This window comes from Bactrocera tryoni, chromosome 3 (assembly GCF_016617805.1).
Source record: "Bactrocera tryoni isolate S06 chromosome 3, CSIRO_BtryS06_freeze2, whole genome shotgun sequence".
Classification (NCBI taxonomy): Eukaryota; Metazoa; Arthropoda; class Insecta; order Diptera; family Tephritidae; genus Bactrocera; species Bactrocera tryoni.
The window spans coordinates 30,421,453-30,444,140 of NC_052501.1; the positions used below are offsets into that span (position 1 = coordinate 30,421,453).

General features: G+C 36.5%; 1 protein-coding gene across 1 annotated transcript in view; it reads right to left on the reverse strand.

The window, feature by feature from the left end:
- Positions 1 to 4,239: 4,239 nt before the first annotated feature.
- The window catches only part of LOC120772965 (GTP-binding protein Di-Ras2), a 98,045-nt gene continuing 79,596 nt past the window's right edge, over positions 4,240 to 22,688 (reverse strand). Inside the window, exons 5-6 of the mRNA XM_040101869.1 lie at positions 4,715 to 4,826; positions 4,240 to 4,605 (exon numbers count right to left, since the gene is read on the reverse strand). Coding sequence (XP_039957803.1) covers positions 4,530 to 4,605; positions 4,715 to 4,826 — 188 coding nt within the window. The 3' untranslated portion in view covers positions 4,240 to 4,529. The remainder of the gene's footprint in view (positions 4,606 to 4,714; positions 4,827 to 22,688) is intronic.

Sequence of the window (22,688 nt, forward strand, 5' to 3'; positions counted from 1 at the left end):
TCCAATGGATTATTCTCTCTGGGCCATTCTGGAGAGCAAAGTCCGAAGTAAAAAATACACCAGTCTCGAGATGCTGAAGAAAGCCATTGTATGTAAGTGGGACAAAATACCGGCAAGTTACATTCGGGCAGCTTGCGATTCGTTTTTTGACAGGTCAAGGCCATAGTTAAGGCAAAAGTTGGTCATATCGTGCAAAAGTGAAATGGTCCTGAATTTATGATTATTTTCACACATTTTGTATTTAAAAATAAATAAAAATAATTTTTCAAACCGGATTTATAGCCTTTTTTAATTGGTTACACTTCGAGTGCCCTGTATACTTTTTGCTTATTGAAAACCACCTGTCTAAAAAAAACTTTTACTTATTTTAATATTATTTTGGTCTTTTCAGCTATCATATTTGTTTATTTGTTCAAAATTTCGGCAAAAGCGCAGCGTTTCAACTAATAGATTGAAATACACGCGAACAAATATTTGTGTGTTTGTGTATAGGTGAAAATACCATGCAGTTGTCATGCATAATTAAAAATCCATTGAGCTCTTAGGCTTCATAATTCTGATAAATAATGCATTGCGAAGGACTGCGAGGCAATCTGCAAATAAGATTAAAGTTCGCGAAAAGCGTTTGCTATGCAAATTCGGCATTTGGGCGGTGTTTTCAAAATCATATGAATTTCTAATTTTTTATGCAATTGTTGATTGAGGATTTGCATACTAAAATATTCCGTAGCTGTGGCCGCATTATGCATTAGAAATTTCAATAAAATAATTTTGTGGTCAGCAATAATTTTTTGAAAATCATTAAACTTTGTGACAAAAAGCACACGGAAATTTTAATTAAACTCCCTGGGTAAAAGGTAATTCAAAAAGGTATTATGCTAAGTTGGTAGGACAGTCCTTAATTACTAGGCCAAATATTAGCGCGATCTGTTAACCAGTTTGTTTACAGCAACTGCTCAAGTTGGTACATTTCAGTAGTGCGTTGCGATTTTTACAATGGATAAAAATATCGAATAAAGAATTTGTACAAATTTGTCGAGAGATCGTTGAAGACATGGCTAGTTCTTGAAGACCTGTAACCTCTTCAACTGATGAAAATATTAAAAAGATGAGGGCTATGGTCCACATCTCTTGCAAATCCGTTCGAATGATTTTAGTGGATAAATTTGGGTATGAAACGCGTTCTTGCTCAACTCGTCCTGATAAAGCTAAATTTTTTTTCAAAAATAGTACCGTAAACAGTTTTCCTTGGACATGCTTGATCTTGCGAATTCCAATCCCACTTTCATGGAAAGTATTTAACTGTCGATGAGACATAGGTTTATGAGTTTGACATGCAAATAAGTCAACAATATTAGGAATGGAAGGAAAAAACGAGCCGAAACAAAAAAAAAAAACTACGTCAAAGCCGCTCAAAAATCAAGGTGATGCTTATTGGATTTTTCGTTATTCGTACTTTGGTGCATCATGAATTTGTTCCGGATGGTCTGACGGTCAATAAGGAGTTCTATTTGGTCATATAAAGGCTTTTGCGTGAGAACATCCATTGAAAACAGTCGGAATTGTAGAAGAACAATTCATGGTTTTTACACAATGCTAATGCACCATCGTATGGAGCCACGATTGTGATCGAATTTAAAGCAAAAAACTCATAAATACCATCGATCAACCACCGTATTCACTAGATTTGGCTCTGTGTAATTTTTTGTTGTTCCCCAAACTGAAATTGCTGCTCTGCGGAACCCGTTTTCAGTCGATCTAAAGCAAAATGCACTTAAGGAGCTGTCCATCCCAAAAGTTTTTCGAGGACTGAAAAATCGTTGACATATGTAAGTGTATTATAAAAACATGGGTAAGGGTGCTACATACAAATATTGATGAATAATTAAATATTTTGCTTTTTATTTACTATTCATGCGTACTTTTTTTTTGTCACATTGTATAATTTTGTTTCAATCATGACCCGTTTTTTATGATAGCTATATATGTTTTTCTGATCTCATGGCAATTACACATGTTTCTTGACACCCAAGGAGGGTTGGTATTGGAATCGGATTATTACAAATAAGCTCAAAATTCAAATAAAATATTGCAATTTGGTGCAGGTGTTTGCAGTGGTGAGAGGCACGTCTGATTTGAAAATATTTTAAACATTTTGAAAATGAGGCCTGTTTCCACTCCCAGTTAAGTTGTATGTACATATGTGCCAAACCACTAAAGCTAATTCAACCAAGCTTGCTTAAGCCAAATCTTCCTTTGCAAGTATGAAAATGATTGAAATCGGATTATATCTCCGCCCACTCCCAATTTAATCGTTATGTTGGAAACTACTAAAGGTGCAATAACTCAGTAAATCCAAGCTTTTTAAAGATTTTTAGGAGCGAATAACAAATTGAACAATAGGCGTATTTAGGCGAAAACACATATGCGTCTCGGGATCTGCTCAACCAATTTTAACCAATATCTTATACTGCGAAAATAGTTGAAATCGATTCTCAACCCAAAAAAATGCAAACCTCAAATAAAACTTAGCACGAATAGTGCCTTTGAGGTGTGCCACCTGATGACAAAAAATTGGATACAACTATTCATGCCATCTCGCATCCGAATCTGTGTGATGTATTATTGAAATTTGGAAAAATCGCGAGAGTATGAGCTAGGCATTACAAGCAAGTCAAAACACTACCCAAATCCAAAAATTGCAATTGTATTTCCATATCTGCAAGAGAAGTTTCCCAAACTCAACGGGGGAAGATTTAAAGTTGGGATATTTGTAGTTACCCTAACATGGCAACTGATAAAGGATAGGAGTTTCAAAGAAAAATTGAATGATCAGTAAAAACTCGCCAGAAAATGTTTTGTGTACGTATATGGGAAAGCATCCATAAACCATAAAACGGAAAATTACAAAGGCTTACGGGACTATACCAGTGATGTCCATGAAAAACTCGGATTTTCGTGTATTTTTTTTTAAATAAAATATTGAACAATATTATTTTTTAAGCCAATTGAACATAACAAAATGTCTATAATATAACATGGACTTATTGCCAAAAAAAATTTCTGCAGTAGTTTCTGAGAAAATAATTTTACAATTGTATCGTGCTCGAAAATTCCACCTTCCATATCATTAACAAAAAAACTAAATTTGACGAATTATTTATATCACGGGGTATTTGTCTGGTGCCTCACCCAATGAAATGCTTATTTACAAAATTGGTGACTTATCGAAATTTTCGGGGTTTATTTGATTAGTTGACACGGCGTATGAGTGACCTGCAATTTGGAGTATGTTCTTTATGACACAAGAATCAATTGTATAGGATCTGTATACGAAGTATGCTACTGTTGACCAAAAATCAGCTGGAAAGCGAAAATAAAAGACAAAAGAAATTATATATAATTATATAAAAATATTAAAACTAGTATTAATATAAAAAATTAAATAAAATTAAATTCAAGTGCAACTATGGTCAGACATAATTGTTCGATATTGTCGTTATGTCTATCCGCTTGAAATTTCATGCGTTTCATCGAATAACTCGTGTATTTTTTCATTAAAATTAATATAAAAAATTAAATAAAATCATTAAATTGTTGAAAAAATATAAATAAATACAATACAATCTTACTTTTTAAATGAAAAATATGCTTGTTTTTATATTAACTGTAAAGTGTATACTTTATAGTTAAAAAACAAGTTTTTTTACCAAAAATTAATTACATGAAAAAAAATTTTGTTGTTGCAAGTCAATTATTGGTATACTAACCGCATTTGTATGGAATTATCTTTTAATGCTTATAAAAAAATTACGCTTATCATTTTAATTGTTATTTTTTAAATTTGAATAACAACTAGTGCGTCATTAAACTACAATATACTATATATAAATTTTTTAGTAAAAGTTGAAAATATTTGTTTACATATATATTTTTTTAAATTTTTTTAAACCGTTAATTTGTTGCTTTTTAACCGTAATAACTGCCTGACTATACATACACACATACATAACTAGGTTTATGTATGTGCAAACAAACATATGTAACAACACACACACACTCACTTATTTTCATATCAACAAAAACATAGCTATTTTCCGTCTAATCAACGACACTGGTTTTGTTTTTATTATTATCATGTATTATATAAGTGTAGTAGTTCGAATTAAGCGTTCATATCAAAATGTGTAATTTTTTCCGCGTCATCATTCACGCGATCATTGCGGTGAATTCGCTTTGACGACTGTTAATTAAAATTGTACATATTCACAATGTACACACACACACACGCGCGTCTATGCCTACTTACTTGCACACCAACACCAGCACGCACACATACACACACTTGCCCATGCCCGTGTCGACAATTGGAACTTTGAGTTTCCGCTTGTCTTTGCTTTTTTTTGCTGCTTATTGTTGCATGCTTTTGTTGCTGCTGTTGTCCGTTTGCTTCTGTGATTTATTGTTTATTATATAATTATATATATTTTCGCCTAATCAACCTTTCACGCTTGCCTCCTTCCGCTGCTTTATTGCAAATTACAGTCATCGGACGCGTTGTTGATTTGCTGTTTGGTTTTACGTGAAGCACGGCGTATGAGTGACCTGCAATTTGAAGCATATTCTTTAGTAGCCATTCATCAGCAACACACCCACCAAAGCAACGAGCGTGGGGGTGGTAAATATAGAGCAAACTAATAATATACATACTGACCTAGATCTGGGCTTTAGTTTGGCATCGCCGCTGCTGGTGGCTGGATCAACAGCTTCGACCAAGCTGGACTTTTTATCGCCGGAAACGGAAGGACTGGCATTGCGATTCTTGTCTACGGAAGAAGATATATAAGCACTAAGTTAATACATATTCAGTAAACTATACAACAATAATACAAAAAATACGGTTTTCCATAGCGGAAGCAGTTGAAATATTACACAGAAAGACTGCTTGTGAGTCAGGTGGAGACTACATACATAGTTTGAAAATTATAGTTCTAAGTCTGAGGTGTATTAGAAGGCGGCAAAGAGTAGAAGAAATAGGACTTATATATTGCAGGTTGCTGGTTGCTCTCATCCAACTATTATAGGTTATGACACATACATACACTCGGGTACGCAGAGGTTCTAACACATATATTAGTTATGTTTGTATACACAACAACAACGAGTAGGCTTTGGTGTTCTATTGGGATTGGCAGGTTGTAGGAAACATCAATAGAGTACTGTACTACCTGTACCAAGATTTTGTTTTGGCCATATTCCACTGCCATTTGTTGGACCCGCACCTTTTCGCACACTTTGCCGATCTAAAATTATTTAAATATTATTAAAATAAAATTGCCAAGTAAATATTTTAAGGGATTGTATTTTTTTTATAAAAAAATATTAATAATATGAATTTGGGTTTGGTTTATTAGCATTGTAGTAAAACGCTTGTTTTTTTTAGACGTGTGGTATTCAATGAAGCAATACTTTTTTCGAAGTTGATCTTTTTGACAGCTATTACCCAAATAGTGGTTCGCTCAATATTCGGTCGACATAATTGCTCATTAGAGTCGGTAATTCGAGCAGCCATGAATCGGTTTCGCATTACGTTTATTCTAGTGGATAATGCGCATCCTCAAAGACGCTGTGCAGTGTGCATCGAAGACGCTATTGTTGCTGTGGAGCAGAGTATCGAATAAGACTCCATGAGTTCATCCACCGTCGCATTGAACTAACAGGTAAATTGAAAAGACGCGACCGGACTCATACTATATAGTACTCGTAGATGGCTCTACCAGAATTTAATCCATATGATTTTTAGTTAGACTTAACCTTCAAAAAGCGCGTGTATAAATTTGAGAATTGCGGAGTAATTAGTTAGTGAAACAATTTTATTGTGAAAAAAAAATAATAAAAAAGAATTTCGCGTGTGGATAAATATTGTTCTTTGAAGGAAAAAAATACAGTTGAAGCAAACACTTGGCTTCACGAGTTTCCGGACACTGTCCTAGAAAATCTACCAACAACCAATAATGCTGCTAAGTTTAGACTTGGTGAAATGTGCACTAAAGACGGTGAACGCTGTGGACGCCAAAAAGAGCTAATTGCCGTCGGAAACATCAAAAAAGACACACACAAAGTTATTATTGGTGACCGTAAAGTGAAGTTGTTAAAGATAGCAGGCACTCTAAAGATATCAAATGTGCCCATCTACATTATGGAAGATTGTGCAGGAACTGGGATCGCCGACTTACAAAATCCTACTCGTGCAAGAATAGAAGTCGAACGTCCATCAAACGCGTTGCAAGTTCGATGAAAGGGCCCGAAACGAGATGTCCACCGCACCCAATTTTCACAAGAAAATATTCTTAATTTTTTTTTTGTTTTTGATTTTCGTTTTTGTGTGGTAATAATTCACAAGCCATTGTTGAGACGTCTTTACACTCCAAAACAGTCATTCTATGGAGTTTTCTGTGGGCAGAGGGAATAATTTTTCAAAAATGCCTGAAATGTAAGATGGTGATGTAGACAACCTTTGATTCCAACAGGACATCGCTACTTACTCTATAGCTAATGAAACAATCAATTTATTGAAGAAAATTTTTGGGAACGCATTATTTGGCGTCGTTAGCCAAGAACGTTCGATTTAACACCGCTGGACTATTTTTTATGTGGTTATGTGAATTCGTCTGTCTAAGCAGCTAAGTCAGAAGCGATTGACATCTTCGAAGATAGTACACAGTGCGTCACTGTTGACATACGACCCTAATTGCTGCAAAAAGTGGTCGAAGGTCTCGCGCCTGGAGTTTATTTGAACCATACGCGGCGGTCGCTTCTTTATGATAAAGCTTAAGTTTGACCATAACATTACACTATGATGGATTTATTAGTTGTTATTTATTTGAAAACCACATGTTAAAAAAAAAAAAAAATCCTTTATTTTATTTGAATTTGAGGTCTTTTGGTTAATAAACAGATGGCAATGGTAGCCGCTGGTTCGTTAGCTAGAAACGCCCTCTACCGAATAGAGTCTCTGAAGTACAGTCGCGGCGGAAGAAAACCAGTCCTATAATTTTCTGTACAAGCCCTGAATCTCCGTTTCTTTGTGAACACTCAATGAGTATTGCTTTCAATAACATTTCCTGCTAAAATTTTGAACAAATATTAAGAAAATCAGAATAAAAAGAGATACAATCTCCATTTCCTTTTGCGTTAAACGTCAAAGTCCTAATTTATGCAAAACTTTTTAAATTGCATTTAAGACACAAAGCCATTTGACAATTTAATTGCGCATTTAAACTGCCATTTATCTTGGCAAAATCCACAGGCATCAAAAAGAAATTGGGTTTCGAAAAGGACCGAATGACTAACGGAGCAAAGGATGTGGAGAAATGGTTATGCTTATGCAAATATCAGAGGCTAGCAGGAATCAATAGATGTATGTGTAGACAAAACCAGGCCAAGCGAAAAGTTGCACACACATGCAAATGCACATTTATGGTATAATGTGTGTTAAAAATGCAACTCTGCTATGCAAAATGACTAAAAATAGCCACAAGTTCGAGGCAATAAAAACTTTTGTCAATTACTTGTGCACGAAGTGGCGAAGATTATCGGCACACAACAACAACAACGACAGCTTTAATGCAGCTTAGTAGTTGCCATGCTAATACCAGTGGGCCAATAAAACCCCAGAACTACAATTGAATGTAGCGCAGAAGAACTAGAATGAAAAGAGAAAAAGTTTCGAATGAAGGCAAACGGTACAATGTAGAAATCGGCCGAGGTGCAGAAGTGCAGAATAATGGAAGCAATGAAATATGTTTGGCGGCAAAGTACTGAAGTGAACCAGTGGCAGACAGTACTGAGAGAACTGAAAGGGCTGGGAGGGCTGACCGGTCAGAGCGTATGCGAGTCTCTAGCGAACTGAATACCAATGAGTGCAAAGTTCAAGTGCAACTATGGTCAGACATAATAGTTCGATATTGCCGTTATGTCTATACGCTTGAAATTTCACGCGTTTCATCGAATAACTCGTGTATTTTTTCATTAAAATTGCTGTTGCTTAGAAATGCGAGCAATTTCTTTATTGATATTTATATTTATTAAAGAATTTATAGGAAAATGTGAATCTGCACATAAACATACACACATTCCTGCTTAAATTGTTGCTTTTGTTATATTTGTACCGGAAAATATCTAATTTTGTTTCCGTCAACAATATGCGAAAACCATTAAAATTTGTTTTCATTCAGCAAGCTTCTAATTGCTTGAGTTGTGTATTCCGAAATGACATCAAAGCAGAACGTATAACTCAACCCAAAAACCAATTCGCCCAAGCGATAAACTTTTCGCTTCAATTCACAAATGGCTGAAAATATTTCGAGTTTATAAACTCATATTTGGACAATCATTGTGCAATTTCATATTGTTTTTGGCATTTTAAGTTATTGTTATGCCAACATACCCTGTAGGAAAAGCTTTGATTACATCCAGCAAGAAAAAAAGAATTGTATTTTTTTTCTCCTTCAAATAAGTTTATGTAAAAAAAGTTACTTTTAGATATCTTTAGATGATTTTAGTTGCATAAGTCTAAGTTTTCTTCCAATAGTTCATGACATATGTATATAAGAAATTCTTAAGAAAGTTGTTTGGTATTTTTTTTATTCTTTCTCAAAGTTTTTTTATTGACTTAATTTATGTTCGGTCGAATATTCTCAGAGCTGGAGTGTTTTCAGCCATTCGGACGACATAACCTAGACAGCGTAGCTGCTGTCTATTAATTCGCTGAACTATATCAATGTTTTCGTATACCTCGAAAATCCCATCATTCCAACGAATGCGATATTCACCGTGGCCAATGCTGCCATACATCTTTCGCAGAAACTTTCTCTCGATTTCTTCTTTCTCTCAAAAACTCGTAACACCGACTCATCAGATGTTGTCATCGTCCATGCCCCTGCACCATGTAGCAGGACGAAAATAACGAGTGACTTATAGAGTTTGGTTTTTGTTCGTCGGGAGAAGACTTTATTTCTTAAGAGCAAGAATTATTCTACATTGGATTTTGAGGCTGACGTTGTTGTTGGTGCTAATACTGGTTACAAGATAGTCGAAATTATCTACGATTTCGAAGTAATGATTGTCAACAGTGACGTGAGAGCCAAGTCACGTGTGCGACGACTGTTTGTTTGATGACAGGAGATATTTCGTCTTGCCTACGCTTCGCTTCTTTATCCATTCTGCTGTACACTCTTATATAAGATTGTACCTTATATATTCTGATCTGCACCTCGAACTACTTTCTCCAGCAGTAGACTGAAGAAATCGCACGATAGGGATTAGCCTTGTCTAAAACTTCGTTTGGGTTGGTTTGTGTGGATTAGGCAGTTCACACCAATTCCAATCGTTGGGTATGCTTTCGTTGGACCATATTCTACAAAGAAGCTAATGCATGCTCCTTATCAGTTTTTTCTTCGGCGCCGTATTTAAATAGCGATGTAAAATACACTTGAATATTTTACACTGAAGTCTTCAATGCTTAAGTTACTATGTGAAACGCATTGCTCTTTGAGTTTGTTTGGGCCTAAGGAAAGCGAGGTATTCGTTAGTGATTATAAAATAATTCTGAAAATTAACAAAGTATAGAATTACCTCAACACAGTTTATTAAAGCTTTTATTTAGGAATGGAGACCAATTCCTTGAGAACAGCAACCGAAAACTAGATAAAGAGCATATGTAAAGTTCTTAAGCCAAACTTTGGCGGATTTCATATATAAATTTAGAACACAATCTGACTACTGTCTTAAAGAAAGTCTCAAAAGGTCTAATTTATCAGCTCAGAACCGTCTCTACAAAATTGGACGCTACCCCTACAAGGCATGCGAATATTTGTTTAAATATCGTATATTTCATGTACATGTGTACCATATACATAGATGTATTGAAGCAAAATTATTGAAAATATTTTCATTTAAATTATAACGTATTTGGGTGGAATGTGTTTGTATCGAACATTTGTGTTACATAACCGCATGTACGAGTACTCGGTCAATTTGCAAAAGCATTAATTTCAACAAGTTAGAGAAATTAGTGAATTTCAACGGAATTTAGACGCCACATGTGGCAATTTTGTTGAAATCTGTCAAATTAAAGTATGATAAATCATGGAGAAGGACAATAACAACACATTTTAATACTCAACAAAAACAACAAAAAATACAATGGATTTGTTATTGGGATAAATTGAAGGTTTTATTTAGCTTAATTGGAATGATTCGATGATATGCTGCGTTTTGTTCGATAACTTGTTGTCGTTTTGAAAGTAATTTTATAATGATAAGCTCATAGAAATCCTGTAATCTATTGCCAAAACACTAGGACAGTCGATTTTCACAAGTCACTTTTGAAGCGAATTACGCACCAGCCAGATCATTCGTCATAGACAGAAAAAGGCAACAATTACTTGATTACAGGTCTGGACTATAAGCAGAATGCATTTTAAACCTTCTTTGGGTGTCTTGGGTGCCTTCTTTCTTAACTAATCTACTTGTTGACAGTAGAGTTCCGAATGGAGAATTTGGTAGTCAAGACGGAGTTTGGAGTAGATGATTTCCATTCCATTCACCAAAACACATAGCAAAACCCCTTCCTGACCTTCAATTCTAGCTTGGTCCACTTAAAAATGGCAGTGAAAGCATAACTTCAGAAGATGGTGAACCCGATGGATTACGGCAAAGAACTGTTAAGAAGCATGCATCAGCATCTTTGTAGAAGCATGCCCGGCGATTGGAGTTTAAGTGTGCTCTGCCCAATCAACAAAAAGGGAGATCCCAGAATCTGCGCCATCTACCATGGGATAGCCTCCTCAACATCGCGGATATGGTTCTATCGAGCGTATTATATGAAAGATAAAGCCCACACTCAACCAACTGATTGGACCTTATCAGTGTGTCTTCAGGCCAGGAAAATCAACAACTGACCAGATATTCACCATGCGCCAAATCTTGGACTGACACACACCATCTCTTTGTCGGCTTCAAAGTTGAGTGTGTGAACAAAGAAGCGAAGCAAATGGTAATAGTAGTGAGCAAATCGAAATATCTTCTGTCATCAAACTAACAGTCGTCGCACACGCGACTTGGCTTCCACGTCGCTGTTGACAGACACAACTTCGAAGTCGTAGAAAATTTTGTTTATCTTGAAACCAGTATTAACAGCAATAACAATGTGCTACTTCAAACTGAGTAGGCAATGGAGCAGTAAAGTCTTCTCTCGACGAACAAAGACTAAATTCTACAAGTCACTCATCATCCCCGTCCTGCTTTATGGTGCAGAGGCATAGGCTATGAGTCGACGTTACGAGTTTTCGAGAGAAGGGTTCTGCAGAAGATTTATTGTGCTTTACGCATTGGCAACGGCGAATTCCGCAGTCGATAGAACGATGAGCTGTTCGAGATATACGACGATATTGAAATAGTTCAGCGAATTAAGAGACAGCTGCTACGCTGGCTAAGTCATGTCGTCTCCAATTACTGGAGAGATTTTGAAAAAATAAATCGGCTTATACTATTTAAATGAAATTTAAAATATTAATTTATATCAAAAGTGCGCACGAAAGCTTAAAAAATAACTAGAAAAACTACAAACGATAAAAGTGATATTTTAAATTGAATATTATGTTGAGATCGAAAGCGATAAAGTGGAAAATACAACGAATGTAACAAAGGGATGATATAAACAAAATCATTCGTCAAAAACTTGCACGCCCCCAATGATGGGAAAATTTGTAATAAAGTTGTAGGCGAACACTGCACTGCATATACTAGGGTGCGGCAAAAGAGATAATGTTTGTTTACGGTCTCGTACTCTGAAAATATGGTTGATAGACAGCTCTAAGAAAGGCTCTCCTAGTATGAGTTTTAAATTTTAACAGAAAGGTCCTCCGCACAAATGTTTTGTACAAAAGTTAATATAAAACCGTTAAATGGATGACTTTCCGGTTGCAATTAAGAACTTAACCGATTTTTCAGAGTACCAAGCGAAAAAATATTTTTTGGACCCACCCTAATATACAAGCAAGCGGTTCACATACCCAAGTTACTGCAAATTTTTATTGATTTCTCCAAGCTCAACGAGGCGGCATTGAAAAGTGTCAAGCAAAACCGCTAATATTCGTACTCACTCTATCATCTGAATGTTTTATTGCCCAGAATAGCAGGCGCTCTCGTAATGGCACTGGCAACAGCTGCCTGATAATATATTACGTTTGTGAGTCGATTTGAGACTTTTATGGACTAAATGTTGGAGTGTGCAGCCACTCACACAGTCTCATGCAAATAAGCAATTTAGAGGCAATATGCTTGAATGGGAGTTTGCAAATGTAGGGATGAGGGAACATCATGCGCCAGTACACATATAGGCATACACTGGGGCGTCCGTTACTTCCGAAGTTGATTGTTTTTTTTCAACTCCTCCTGAATTTTTGCAAGTTAAATCGTGCCAAAATTATTTTCCAAGTATTTATATAACATGGAATTCTTTTGATATTTGCTTTAAGAAAGTAAATCTACAACCTCGAAGAAGTGAAAAAATATTTTTCGCTCTATAAAAGTCATCCGATTAATTTTTTTTTAAAAACATTACTTACAAAGTTAGACGCAGGTAAAGTTATATCTGAAATTACCCCAGCATTCATACAAGTGATTTATGCATTTTGTGTTGCTCATACGACATGGTATACTTTGTGAATATAGTACACTGATGCGTAACGTTAACTGCCTATAACTTTTAAAATAGTGTTTAAACACACATACTTATTCGTGAATGAATTAAAGCGGAAACTATACCAAATCATCCTCCATCGATTTTGTCCATTTTAGTCAATATCACAACTATTAACATGCCCCTCTTGCTCTCTGGGTTTCCTTAAGGCACCTCACGTACAATCACCAATTTATATTGAGTAATATCAGCCGGATGTTCGAGAATTCTGATATTAGTTATAAAGGTGCTAGTTCCAGGTCCTTCCCAGGGTTTTGCAGTGCGTTTGGGAACCGCCACGTAAAAAACGCCCACCAAAGAAAGCAACATTCCGGCATAGGACAATTCATCAAGCTACCTGGGTGTCTCCGGATCGAAAAGCCACCAACCAGATCAATCATGTTGTGATAGACGAAAGACACGTCCCCAGTGTTTCAGACGTGCGTACTTCTTACATCGACTCGGACCACGATCGAATAGAGGCACCCGCCTCTGTGTAGCAAAAAACGCTCGTCAACACACAGAAGGAAGGTTCGACGTTGAGAAACTGCAATCATGCTCTCTGAGAGCATTCATCAGCAACGTACAGTTGCAAAGAAACCATTGGTTCTCGAAAAAAACCAATTCTTTGTAGAATATAGTAATGTACACATACATACATACATACATACATACATACAAATTATGTATGATGCTACAACAACATTAGATATAAGAGTATTAAGAGAACTTATCGTGACAGCATAATATTTAATAATAAGAGAAATTATAATAAGCTCTATGTTATTTATGCTTAGTGATAATATAAGAAAATAAAGAAAACCAGTTCTTAATGTGGCACTGAAGATTGTGTTTCATTAAAGAATATTAATATATGCTCAGACGAAAGACTGAAGCCCTTCGTCAACAAACTTATTGGACCTTATCAATGTGGCTTTAGGCCTGGAAAATCAACAAATAATATGGCTGTGAAAATTGATCTTGAGCGTTCTAAAAGCTCCGTCAGAATCGCCGTTCGATACCAAACGAGGTTTCAGGTAAGGAGACTCCCTATTGTGCGACTTTTTCAATCTACTCCTGGAAAAAATAATTCGAGCTGCAGAACTAAATAGAGAAGGTACAATGTTTTATAAGAGTGTACAGCTGCCGGCGTACGCTGATGATATTGATACCATTGGCCTCAACAACCGCGCCGTTAGTTCTGATTTCTCCAGACTGGATAAGGAAGCGAAGCAAATGGGTCTGGCAGTGAACGACGGCAAGACGAAATATCTCCTGTCATCAAACAAAAAGTTGTCGCACTCGCGACTTGGCTCCCCCCTTACTGTTGTCAGTCATAACTTTGAAGTCATAGATAATTTCGCTTATCTGGAATCAGTATTTACAGCAACAACAATGCTAGCCTCGCATTCCAATGCAGAATAACTTTCACAACAGGTCTTACTATGGACTGAGTAGACAAATGAGAAGTAGAGTCTTCCCTCGACGACCAAAAACAAAACTCTATAAGCCACTCATTATTCCCGTCCTGCTATATGAAGCAGAGCCATGGACGATGACAAAATCTGATGAGTCGGTGTTACGAGTTTTAGAGAAAGGTTTTGCGGAAGATTTATGGTCCTTTGCTCGCCTTACGCTGGCTGGGTCATGTCGTCCGAACGGATGAAAACACTCCAGCTCTGAAAGTATTCGACGCAGTATCCGCCGGGGGAAGCAGAGGAAGAGGAAGACCTCCTCGGAAGGACCAGGTGGAAAAGGAAATGGCTTCGTTTGGAATCTCCAATTGACGCCGCCTTGCGGAAAGAAGAAACGATTGGCGCGCTGTTGTTAACTCGGCTATCTATAACCGCGTAAGCGTATTTTTAAAAATTTTCATAAGAAGTTTAGAACTTCATTTGCTTTATAGTGCGGAAGAGATACCCATGCAGCGTGTATGTGTAAGTGCGTCTCTTTAAATTGCGGTTAATCGTTTTTTCAAAAGAGCATCAAAACCCATAAAGCCATGTCGTTCTTTCTTCCAACTAATAGATATGTTGAGATATTATCACCATAAATAGATTCTCTTTTTGTTTAAGCACCATTTTTCGTTTCTTTCAAATTTTTCGGGCAAATTTCTCGGGTTTTCTAGACAATAAAGTGAAGTCACTTGACTGACCGCTGGACTGAAATCTTGCGATGCATGTGACGCATTTTCATTCATAATCATAAACACACATATGTATATAACCGTGGATCAATAAGTCCCGGGACTAAATAAGAAAAACACATTCTTTTGGCAAAACTCGACTTTATTCATCAACATAGTCTCCTTCAAGAGCAACACAATCAGTCCAGCGTCTAACATTTCAATACTTTCTTATTGAACGATTTATCTTTGGCCTCGAAATAAGCGTTCGTTTCGGCGATGACTTCCTCGTTGGAGTAGAATCTCTTTCCTGGGAACATTTTTTTGAAGTCTGCGAACAGGTAGTAGTCGTTGGGGGCCAGATCCGGTGAATCTGGTGAGTGCGGAAGCAATTTGAAGCCGAATTCATGCATTTCGCCATTGTAGCGAGCGACTTGTAACACGGCGCATTGCCTTAGTGAAAGAGCACTTACTTCTTTTTCATATGGAGCGTTTCCCAGCGATTTCGTCCTTCAAATGCATCAATTGGCCAATGTAACGTTCGCTATTGATGATCTTTTTCAAGGTAGTCGATGAGCAAAACTCCATGAGCATCCCAAAATACTGAGACCATTACCTTACCAGTCCACATTTGCGTTTTTGGCTGCTTTTGACGCTTCTCACCGACTGCAGTCCACTCGACTGACGACCGCTTTGACTCCGGAGTGTAGTGATGGATCCAGGTTTCGTCCATTGTCACATACCGACGCAAAAAATCCGGTTTGTTCCGGTGATACAGCTTCAAACAGCGCTCATATCACCGACAAATGGTTTTTTTTTGATGGAGCAGATTTCCCGTAGCACTTTCCAAGCCATTGCTGAGCTTGCACTGTGTTTTTCTTCATCAAAAAGCAATGATAAATCAACACATGAAACTGTTTCGAATCCATTGTTTTGAGAATATCAAGACAAGCGTCACTTAAATCACTGTAACTCGTGAACCAAACATCAGAATGACATGAAATTTTGACAGGTATCTTTTGAAGGTTGGTACTTATGAAAAATCTTACGGAATATTTGTTGGCAACGCCATCTATGCGTCGGTCCCGGGACTTATTACAATTTTCATAGATTTTTTAATACAAACCATCTATAAAAATTCTATATAGCCCTACTTAAAAAGCCGAATATCTCGAGAAGTATTAATGATAGCGATTTTGACCTCGAAACTTTTTTATAGCAAGTAAAATTTCCTAAGAAATATGCGTCTAAAGTCAAAGCGATGCCATAAAATACCTCTGATCTGTAGGAATTTAAAAATAAAAACTCACGATTGTAGTGTATTTTCTATGGAAAATTTTTACAGGCCTTGGTCCAGTTCTTAATGTTAATATTAAGGGCTAAAATTTTCAGGCAATTTTTTCTAGGGTATTTCCAAGAAAATCTCGTGACGGGACTAAAAAAAATAAATAGTTAAAAAACAAACACCCTAATATATATATATATACACAAACCAAAGAAAGGCGCGTTTTGGCATGTGAGCTTATCGTATGAAAAGTCTATGTATGCAAACACGTGCCGAAACCGGGTCCCACAAAATTTAAAAGAGTTTTCAACATAGCAAACACACTCTACACAATGGGACATACGAGTATATGTACATATGTGTATCTATATGTGGTTTGTATGCTTTTATCATGTACCATCCTCTTTCGACACTTTTTCGAATCTGGACTGTCTGTGCGAGTGTGCTTGTGTTTATGTGTGCGTTATTAGGTTTTCAGCTTAAATTCTGATTTAGTCATCCGCGAACTCAGCTCAGAGCAGATGGGGGCGGAAGTTTTTATTTATATGTGTTTGGTGGTGTTGGCGCATAAAACATAGAAAATTCAGCACCATATAACCCGTGTTCGTGTGCGTTCATTGTAAAGTTTTTTTCTCGAAATTTTTAAAATCTACTCACGTGTGCCTTGGCGGCCGCATGACTGCGTTTATCACTTTGGTTTTCTATTAAACAAATTCGAAATTAATTTATGTTCGACTTCAAAAAGTATAATAATATTGGCAACAAGTAAGGAAGAATTAAGTTCGGGCACAGTAGAAGATTTTATACTCTAGCAATATGCTTAATAAAAAATGTATACCCGCACTTAGCCATCCTTTACTTGTTTAATAAAAAAGTTTTGCCAATGTCTGATGATTTTTGTGAAGATAATTCACACTCAAACTGGCATATTGAGCATAATTTCTGCTAAACTAAACCAATTCATTATATTTAGTATACGGTAGCTGGGGTAATTCGTGGCTCAAACTCACACCGTTTCGATATAAAACTATAAGATATCCAATATTTTTCAAGAAGAATTATCAATCTTAAAGATTAACAGCCGTCAAGTTTTTATGATATTTTTTACATCGCATAATTTTTCAATATCAAAGCAAAATTAAAATCCCTACAAATCGGCAATCCTAGAATCTAAATTTTATTAGCCAAAAAATACTAGTATAAGCGTCATCTAAGCAAACCTTGATAGCTGATCGCAATTTGCAATCCAAAGTCAAAATTATTGCGATTTCATTTAAAAATTTGTTTTGTGTACATACATGACAGATCAATTGTCTTCTAAATCCATACAATTTTTAGTTAGTACAAACCTTCAAAAGGCGCCTGTAAAAATTTTAAAGCTGTCGGATCATTATTTTGTGAATTATTTCATTCGAGTGTATTACACTGCCCCAGGAAAATCAACCAACAAGGATTGGTGTGTTAAGTTTAGACGTGATGAAATGAGCACCGAAGACAGTGAACGACGCGGACGCCCAAAAGAGGTTGTTACCGCCGAAAACATCAACAAAGTCCACAAAATATTTTCGGAGGACTGTAAAGTGAAGTTGTTCGAGATAGCAGGCACTCTAAATGTATCAACTGAATGTGTACATCATATCATTCGCTAATAATTGGGTACGATAAAGCTCTGTGCAAAGTGGTTGCCGCGCGATCTCACTTTTGACCAAAACCAACGACGAGTTGATGAAACGAATTTTGTCAAAAAATGTTTTTTACTATGGTTTTTGCAATTGATCTGTTAGCTTCGGAGATATGAGTGTATTTGTAAGAATTTTTTAACTTATTGTAATCGGCTCTCAAAATTCTAAAATGTTTTTGTTGAAGCAATGTTTTCGGAGCCGCTGTAAAAGGATCAAAGGTATAAGATTCTTCATAATAGTTTTTAAGCTACTCTTGAGTGTAAATAACGACTTTTTTAGGAAGCCGCAAATCGAAATCGCTCGAAAATCAAATCGCTTAATTTTGCTACGACACCTTACATATTTACCAGTATAATCACCATACATTAAATTCTAGAGGAGGTTTGAAGTTTTTTTATAAGGTTAAGGGATTAGAGAATGTATTAATCAGATTTTATTCAGCTTTGATATTACAACTTTTTCATTAAGATACTTCAGAGATTGATCAATAAATATGGTAGAAAGTCAAGCCGATATTCGAAAATACTGATAGCATACGAGGGTTAGGGGAAGTGTTGACCTGATTTTACAGTTGTACCAAAATTTATCATAAAGCAAGAAAAAATGTTAAGTTCGGCTGCACCGAAGTAATAATACCCTTTACAGGTGCATTTTTAAAGCATAAAAGAGTATAACACGATTTTAATCTTGATATTGATCGGTCAGTTTGAATGACAGATATACGATATAGTGCTTTGATCCTTCGAAAATTGCATTATTGCCTTAGCTAACAATGCTTTCTATACAAGTACTAGCTATAGAAGTCCGATATCGGCGATTCCAACAAATGAATAGCGTCTTGGAGAGAAAAGTATGTGTTCATAAAGTTTTGACGATTTGTCAAGCTCGTCCCTTTGATCAATTATAAAGGTTGATCCATTTCGAAGTTTCCTACTTTTTTAAAGAAAAAACTTAGAAACTTCCAATTTAATGGGGAATGTTTATCATCATTCAAAATAACATTTTTTGGCATTTAATTGTTGAATATTATCTCTTTCAAATGTTGGCCGTGGCTTCTTCTCAGATGATCCATTCGTTGAGTCCAAGTTTCGTTGACTCGTTCGACCATTTCGAATGGTAACTGGCGAATGATACGCGCGATGTTTTACTCCAAGATCTGAACCGAAGCTCAATTGTCCGAATAGACTTTAGACTTTACACCCCCAAAGAAAAAATCTAACGGTGTGATAGCACACGATCTTGGCAGACAATCGAGCGGCCCGAAACGTGAAATTATCTGCGAAGTATTGTCTCAATTAATTCATTGATTGATGCGATTTATGGCAAGGGACGCTCTCTTGTTGAAACCAAATGTCGCTGAGGTCACGAGATTTAATTTCAGGCATTAAATAGTCGATTATAATGGCGCGATAACGGCAGCCATTGACGGTGTTCTCACCGGCATCATTTTTGAAGAAATATGTACCGATGAATCCACCGGCCTACAATCCACACCAAACCGTTCTTTTTTTCTGGAAGAAATGGCAGCTCTTGAATCTCTTCAGAGTAAAATGCACCAAGTCATTCTATACGTCAGTCCGATTTGCTGCGAACGGCGCCGAATCGACTCTCCACGGTCTTCGTTTACAGCCTCAGCTACGGCTGCTATATTTCCTTCACTGCGCGCTGAATGTGGTCTATTTGGTCGAATATTATCCAATAATGAATGCTAGGTCTCAAGATGGGTGATGGTGTTGCGAATAGTACGTTCAGTGGGTCGATTATGTGGACCCTTAGTTGTGCGAAGCGGACAAAACGCATTCTTTACAGAACGTGAAATTTCTTAATAAAGTGGAACGATTTGTAAACGTTGTTCAGGCGTCCGTCTTTCCATGATGAAATGCCAAACAACACTGCACAAAAATTGCATGACAGCTTGACATAACTTACGCAAGATCTGTCAAAAATAGGCTATTAAAAATTCCTCTAGTTGGATCACCCGTTATATACATTGGTTGAAGAGTCTCTAACTTTTGGGTGCTACAAACTTCAGGGGATAAAAAGTGAAACAATAACGCGTAATCAAAAACATTCCGAAATTGGTAGCGTATTTCAAGTCAAATAGCTAAGTAGGGTAACAAAAAGAAACTGTGTAGAATTGCTATAAAACTTAACAAGGCATAAAAATGGTAAATTTCGTCTAATTGCCTGGTATTTTAATTACCCGCCATCTACTACAACTTCCACGCAGGATAAATTTAATGAGGCAACTTTGTCGCAAAAATCAACAGCAACATTAAATAATTGTTGGAATAAGCAGCAGCGTGCCAATGCCGCAGACCAAATTAAGTAAAGCATTCAAATTGTAAAAAAAAACAAAAAACAAAAAATATATTTTAATTTAATGCTTAAAGAAATCTAAAGAATGACGAAAAACGTCGTAAAAAGGATATAAAGGCATATTTATACTTCTAAGGAAGTGTGCCCCTGTGGCGCTTGAATGTAGCTGGAGAGGAAGAAAGCGGAAAATTTATACAAATAAATACGTAGCAACATACATACATACATGGGTACAAGCACAGTAACAAAAATTTGAAATATCTGAAAAAGAATGCTTGAAAAATGCCAAAAGCAACGCGAGACCTTGAGCATGCCGAATATTTGCGCTGACGTAGAAGAGGTATATAAAAGACATACAAAATGAATAAAAAATCATAACATGAAAAGCAAGAAATTACATAATGTACATATTTAGTTAGCAAAGCAATAATATTGGAAAATCAAATGACGCACCAATCAAAACATAAATAAAAACAAGTAAGGAAGGGCTAAGTTCGGGTGTCACCGAACATTTTATACTCTCGCATGATAAAGTGATAATCGAGATTTCATTATACTTCATTTACATATTTTTCAAATACCGTATTTGTGTAAAGTTTTATTCCGCTATCATCATTGGTTCCTAATGTATAATTATACAGAAAACGCATCAGATGGAATTCAAAATAGCGTTATATTGGAAGAAGGCGTGGTTGTGAACCGATTTCACCCATATTTCGTACATGTTATCAGGGTGTCAAGAAAATATTATATACCGAATTTCATTGAAATCGGTATAGTAGTTCTTGAGATATGGTTTTTTTTCCATAAGTGGGCGAGGCCACGCCCACTTTCAATTTTTCAAAAAAGCCTGGGTGCAGCTTCCTTCTGCAATTTCTTCCGTAAAATTTAGTGTTTCTGATGTTTTTTGTTAGTCCGTTAACGCACTTTTAGTGATTTTCAACATAACCTTTGTATGGGAGGTGGGTGTGGTTATTATCCGATTTCTTCCATTTTTGAACTGTATATGGAAATGCCTGAAGGAAACGACTCTGTAGAGTTTGGTTGACATAGCTATAGTAGTTTCCGAGATATGTACAAAAAAACTTAGTAGGGGGCGGGGCCACGCCCACTTTTCCAAAAAAATTGCGTCCAAATATGCCCCTCCCTAATGCAATTCTTTGTGCCAAATTTCACTTTAATATCTTTATTTATGGCTTAGTTCTGACACTTTATAGGTTTTCGGTTTCCGCCATTTTGTGGGCATGGCAGTTGGCCGATTTCGCCCATCTTCGAACTTAGCCTTCTTATGGAGCCAAGGAATACGTGTACCAAGTTTCATCATGATATCTCAATTTTTACTCAAGTTACAGCTTGCACGGACGGACGGACAGACGGACGGACGGACAGACAGACATCCGGATTTCAACTCTACTCGTCATCCTGATCACTTTGGTATATATAACCCTATATCTGACTCTTTTAGTTTTAGGACTTACAAACAACCGTTATGTGAACAAAACTATAATACTCTCCTTAGCAACATTGTTGCGAGAGTATAAAAAATTGAATTACAATAGTATAGCCTCCGACTTTCTTTGAGCAATTATTTGCGTTCTCTGCTCTCGCACGAACCACTGAGCTAGAAAGCCACTCGTCACTCATCAAACTATGGAGCGTGAGTACAACCGTTTATAGGGCAATAACTGAAAGATGCCCTTCTGTGCAGAGCCGAGGAAGAGCGACTGCTTGCCATATGGTCGAAGTCGCTGTTTACTAAGCCGTCAACTATTCATTTTGCCGAAATACACGATGCGACAAAGTATTTGTCGACAGCAAGACAGCAGGAAAAATCAACTGAGCATCAGCAATTCTGATATAACGGAGAACTGTCTAAAGTATCAGTAATTCTGATATAAAGGAAAGCTTTCTAAAGTATCAGAAAGTGAAGTTTGGAGTGTTTGGCGTGAAGGAGCTTTGGCTAAAAGGTGCTAGTGATGTCACTGTACTTAGAAACGTTGTCTTCGTGTTGAGAGTAAAAGCAAGCCAAATGCTTTCCAAACTCTGTTGCAACAAGCTTTGGATTATTGTAAATAACGCCTACTTTTGATTATATTATATTTCCTTAAATTTGTTCATTGAAGCATAAACTACAATCGGGCAGATCCTCATACTCTGGACGGATTTTATAACCGGTGGGCTATTTCTACGATTATTTGAAGCAATTACGTAAAAGTTCTTTTATTTCAAAGCAATACTTTCTCGGAATTTTAATGGCCATCTCACAGATTGACCAATATTATCGGCAAACGGTCAACCATATGCACTGTGGATCACATATTCGATATGTGTAGGTTTGAATGGTTATGCTTGTTGCTTGATTTGTGCAGTGGAAAGTGAAAGAATTATATTATATGAAATTGAAATTTTTGCTATGTGGAAAGTAGACGCTTTCATAATAAGACAGGATCGTCAGTGTAAGGTTGTGTACGAAATTTGGTGGAAATTGGTGGAGTAGGTTCAGAGATATATGATTTTACTTCAAAGCGGGCG